This window comes from Hyla sarda, unplaced genomic scaffold (genome assembly GCF_029499605.1).
Source record: "Hyla sarda isolate aHylSar1 unplaced genomic scaffold, aHylSar1.hap1 scaffold_3258, whole genome shotgun sequence".
NCBI lineage: Eukaryota > Metazoa > Chordata > Amphibia > Anura > Hylidae > Hyla > Hyla sarda.
The window spans coordinates 15,001-20,751 of NW_026609997.1; the positions used below are offsets into that span (position 1 = coordinate 15,001).

The 5,751-nt window shown below is 41.7% G+C and overlaps 1 protein-coding gene across 1 annotated transcript in view; it reads right to left on the bottom strand.

The window, feature by feature from the left end:
- The window catches only part of LOC130329907 (mitogen-activated protein kinase kinase kinase 1-like), a gene marked incomplete at both ends in the record, with an annotated part of 18,090 nt that extends 14,315 nt beyond the window's left edge, over window positions 1-3,775 (bottom strand). Inside the window, 3 exons of the mRNA XM_056553532.1 lie at window positions 596-720; window positions 2,531-2,679; window positions 3,659-3,775. Of these exons, the coding sequence (XP_056409507.1) occupies window positions 596-720; window positions 2,531-2,679; window positions 3,659-3,775 (391 nt within the window). The remainder of the gene's footprint in view (window positions 1-595; window positions 721-2,530; window positions 2,680-3,658) is intronic.
- Window positions 3,776-5,751: the final 1,976 nt, after the last annotated feature.

Consider the following 5,751-nt stretch of genomic DNA (forward strand, 5'->3'; position numbering starts at 1 on the left):
CCGGGACCGGTGGCGATCGGGGCTCCAGTAGCTGCGGCGGGACTCCGACTGTGATTAACAGCCGGGTCCAGTCACCGATCTCCGGCGCTGCCCGTGGCAGTGCAGGAGATCGCTATGACGTATGCATACGTCCAATTGCGCAAACGTGTCGGATGATTGGACGTATGCATACGTCCTATAGCGGGAAGGGGTTAAGTGGTTGAATCAAACAAATAAGTTATATATTTACTTAGGAGTCCAGTGGGCGGTCCTAATCAGTGATCAACATAATCTTTATGCACACTTACACACTGTCAATCACCGAGTAGGACTGCCTGCCTACTAGACGCCAAAGTCCAGAATGAGCTGGTGTAAATAAACCTATTACCACAAAACTATATATCAATCTGCTAAAGGACCTGCCGCCTGCAGACTGGACTGCATTTTCTATGTGACGAGTTCCCTTTAAAGTTTGGTGGCCATGAAGCAGGGGTTCTTGGAATAAAGCATGTGCTGAAACCACTAAAAAAAACAACAGTGTGGCACCCTGCCCTGCCACTAGGGGGTGCTCAGGTGACTGGTGTATGTGCCTCATGCATAGGAGCAGGTGACGTACAGATGGACATGCAGTGGTGGTGGAGCTTGTTTCTGCAGCCTTCTTCACATACAGTCAGGCTCTCCTCGTCCAGCATGCCCAGCAGGCAGATCGGGCACATCTGTTCATCTTCATCTTTGATGCTGCTAAGGAAACAGACAGGAGACGCCGATCGATTAGAAGGGTCCGAAAGCAAGGCACAAACATTTTAATTATATTATTTTAAATATATTATCATAAAATATTCGGGCATCTGCTTATTCCAGTGTTTCCCAACCAGGGTGCCTCCAGCTGTTGCAAAACTACAACTCCCAGCATGCCCGGACAGCCAAAGGCTGTCCGGGCATGCTGGGAGTTGTAGTTTTGCAACAGATGGAGGCACCCTAGTTGGGAAACACTGGCTTATTCAATGTCAAAGGGGCAGTGACATCAGACCCCAGACCTAAAGAAAGACTGATATTCTGTGTAGAGATTCTGTCTGTAGCAGGCGCCGGCAAAACCGGCGCCAGGACCGCTCAAAAGTGTGCCGTCTTAGGCTAGGTTCACACTATCGAATTTTCAAGTGGAATTCCGCTTTAGGGTACGTTCCCACACGGCGTATTTGCTGCGTATTTGCTGCTGCGTATTTTATTTTCCCTGTTGAAGTCAATGGGTAGGAAAATACGCAGCACCAAATACGCAGCAAAATACGCCGTGTGGGAACGCACCCTTAAAATTCCACTCAGAAATTCCTGTGCCTCAGAACCCCACTGCTGCCAATGGAATTTCAATGGACAATACATAATTTCAGCGGCAGACGTTCTGATAAAAAAATAATAATTTGCAGCTGAAAGAATGATCTTGCCCATTTTTTCGGCCTGGAATATAGGCACGAAATGTACCCGCGGTTCTAGCGCTGGCTGGAATTTTTACCAGCCAAAAATTCTATAGTGTGAGCCTCTCAGGTTTCTACATGGATTAGAGCCAATCGCTGGCTACTAAAGAAAAGTAGGGCTATTAAAATTAGAGAGAGACAGATCAGATCGACAGACAGATCAGATCGACAGACAGATCAGATCGACAGACAGATCAGATCGACAGACAGATCAGATCGACAGACAGATCAGATCGACAGACAGATCAGATCGACAGACAGATCAGATCGACAGACAGATCAGATCGACAGACAGATCAGATCGACAGACAGATCAGATCGACAGACAGATCAGATCGACAGACAGATCAGATCGACAGACAGATCAGATCGAGAGACAGATCAGATCGAGAGACAGATCAGATCGACAGACAGATCAGATCGACAGACAGATCAGATCGACAGACAGATCAGATCGACAGACAGATCTAGATAGATAGATCAGATCTAGATAGATAGATCAGATCTAGATAGATAGATCAGATCTAGATAGATAGATCAGATCTAGATAGATAGATCAGATCTAGATAGATCAGATCTAGATAGATAGATCAGATCTAGATAGATAGATCAGATCTAGATAGATAGATCAGATCTAGATAGATAGATTAGATATAGATAGATAGATTAGATATAGATAGATAAGGTATAGATAGATAGATTAGGTATAGATAGATAGATTAGGTATAGATAGATAGATTAGGTATAGATAGATAGATTAGGTATAGATAATTAGATATAGATAGATATATTAGATATAGATAGATATAGATAGATATATTAGATATAGATAGATATATTAGATATAGATAGATATATTAGATATAGATAGATATATTAGATATATATAGATATAGATAGATATATTAGATATAGATAGATATATTAGATATATATAGATATATTAGATATATATAGATATAGATAGATAAATCTAAACCTGATAAGAAATATGGCTGATCTCTAAGGCTCCTAAGCTCTTTGGAGATGAAAGATGACCCCAGACATAACTAATCGATCAGAAGCAGCATTCATGTACAAACCTGGTATCTGAGCTAGATGTGGAGGTGGTGGATGAGGATAATGTATGAGAATTTGACATGCGTGACACAAACTTCTGGATGGTGCTACGAGATGGAGCTTTGATCCTTGAGCTACGTCTACTGTGATATTTCTGGAACAAACTTTCAACCTAACGGAAAAGAAATAAATGTTGGAAAAAAAAAAATATGACCAATAACCACGAAGACTTGAACTAAGCACACCTAGGATACTGGGGTGAAGATCAGATGGAGAGAAAGGCTAAAATGTGAAATATAAGAAAGCAGAGCGGCAAAGGGTGAATATGGGAGTGAAACAACAACACTAGAAAGCAAAATCGGAAAAGACGGCTTCAATGTGTGGATGGAAACAAATGTAGCAGAGCTGAAGAACCAAACCGGTGGTGCAGTGACAGATCATTTACTTAAATCCTGCATCCAATTTAATTTTTTTTAATTATTATTATTATTAGTATCATTTTCAATTTATTTATTTATTTCATTTATTTTATGTTCTTTTAATGTCTATAAAATAAGGACTAAAGTCAATAAATATTTCCAATAATTGTCTTTCCTATAACTGTCTCCATGGTTACAGACTACAAACCAACCAAGTGTGGTTTCAGCCTACTGTAGATATGGTAGATTATTGAGAAGTAGAGGGCAGATGGAAGGAGAGTATGACTGCAGGATCAGACTACACGGGACTGGTTTGTAGTCTGTTACCATGGATACAGAGGGCTGCGCCACAGCTATATATGCTAAATATGTCATCTATTTCTAGCTAACCTACCAGATGTACTTTAGGCACAAAGAAGGGACTGTTCCGAACGCTGGAGCCGGGAGCTCGTGACATCATAGCCCCGCCCCCCCATGACGTCATGCCCGCCCCCTCAATGCAAGTCTATGGGAGGGGGCGTGACGGCTGTCACGCCCCCTCCCATAGACTTACATTGAGGGGGCGGGTTGTGATGTCATGACGTCACGAGCTCCCAGCATCGGCTCCAGCGTTCGGAACAGTTTGTTCCAAATGCTGAGCAGCGGGGTACCCCTTTAACATGAAGGACAGGAGAAGGGAGGGGAGGATATTTGAAGTTACAATACAAGAATTTCCATGTACAATCTGCATACTTCAAAATTCTTCAAGGTTTTCCTCCACAGCATCGTATCTGAAGGCTCCAGCTGAAACACCCGTAACATGACGAAGAGGAGATGGATGCAGAACGTTCCTCTGCCGCAGCTGCAGGTCTACGAGAGAGCAAAGCAACAACTTACATGTCAGACAGAAATAGAGGGCATGACAGGCTCGGTCCTCAGGACTGTGGGCACGGGAGTGGCACAGACAGAAATTTAGAGGGGTACTCCTGTGGAAAGCAATTTTTTTAAAATCAACTGGTGCCAAAAAGTTAAAACAGATTTGTAAATTACTTCTATTTAACAATCTTAAAGGGGTATTCCAGGCTAAAAAAATTTTTTATATATCAACTGGCTCCGGAAAGATAAACAGATTTGTAAATTACTTCTATTAAAAAATCTTAATCCTTCCAATAGTTATTAGCTTCTGAAGTTGAGTTGTTTTCTGTCTAACTGCTCTCTGATGACTCGCGTCCCGGGAGCTGTGCAGTTCCTATGGGGATATTTTCCCATCATGCACAGCTCCCGGGACGTGACATCATCATTGAGCAGTTAGACAGAAAACTTCAGAAGCTAATAACTATTGGAAGGATTAAGATTTTTTTAATAGAAGTAATTTACAAATCTGTTTAACTTTCCGGAGCCAGTTGATATGTATAAAAAAAAAGTTTTGCCTGGAATACCCCTTTAAAGGACAACTGTAGTGGAACACTTTTATATATTCCATGTCCCGCCCCGGCCGGTGATAGGCTGAGCCCACTGTCATGTAAGAAGCCGGCCAGAGCTGCGGCCGGTGATATGCCGATGGCTCTGCTGCATCCCCGACCCCGGGAAGTGGAATGAGGTTAGCACTGGCGGACAGTGAGGCCTGTGCCGGACCAACGGGGGCTCGTAGGAAGGTATGTATACGTTTATTTTGTTTGTTTTTGAGGCACGGGAATATATAAAAGTGTTCCACTACAGTTGTCCTTTAATCCTTCCAGTACTTTGCTGCTGTATGCTCCACAGGAAGTTCTTTTCTTTTTGAATTTCCTTTCTGTCTGACCACAGTGCTCTCTGCTGACACCTCTGTCTATGTCAGGAACTGTCCAGAGGAGAAGCAAATCCCCATATCAAACCTCTCCTGCTCTGGACAGTTCCTGATATGGACAGAGGTGTCAGCAGAGAGCACTGTGGTCAGACAAAAAAATAAATTCAAAAATAAAAAGACCATACAGCAGCTGATAAGTACTGGAAGGATTAAATTTTTAAATAGAAGTCATTTACAAATCTGTTTAACTTTCTGGCACCAGTTGATAAAAGAAAAAAAAAAAAAAAAGTTTTCTACTGGAGTACCCCTTTAATGATTATTGGTTAGACTGCTAGAATTAACATAGCATGTAGCGGTGCTCTTCTGCATATAAAAAAAAAATAATAAAAGACACAAACAAAAACAAATAAAATCATAAAATAAAACAAATTAAAAGAAAAAAAAAATTGAATTACAAGACAAATTAAAATTATTAAAAAAAAAATGTAAAATTAAAAATATATACATCTCATTAGAAATCGTGGTTATTTATTGTGTGCGTTAGAGATGAGCGAACTTACAGTAAATTTGATTCGTCACGAACTTCTCGGCTCGGCAGTTGATGACTTTTCCTGCATAAATTAGTTCAGCCTTCAGATGCTCCGGTGGGCTGGAAAAGGTGGCTACAGTCCTAGGAAAGAGTCTCCTAGGAATGTATCCACCCTTTCCAGCCCATCGGAGCACCTGAAAGCTGAACTAATTTATGCAGGAAAAGTCATCAACTGCCGAGCCGAGAAGTTTGTGACGAATCGAATTTACTGTAAATTCGCTCATCTCTAGTTATGATCCATAGGAAGTTCTTCTCTTGAATTTTCTTTCCGCCTCACCACAGTGCTTTCTGCTTACACCTCTGTCCATTTTAGGAACTGTCCAGAGCGGGATAGGTTTTCTATGGGGATTTGCTCGTACTCTGGAGAGTTCCTAAAATTGACAGAGGTGTCAGCAGAGAGCACTGTGGTCAGGCAGAACGGAAATTCAAAAAGAGAAGAACTTCCTGTGGCTCATACAGCAGCTGATAAGT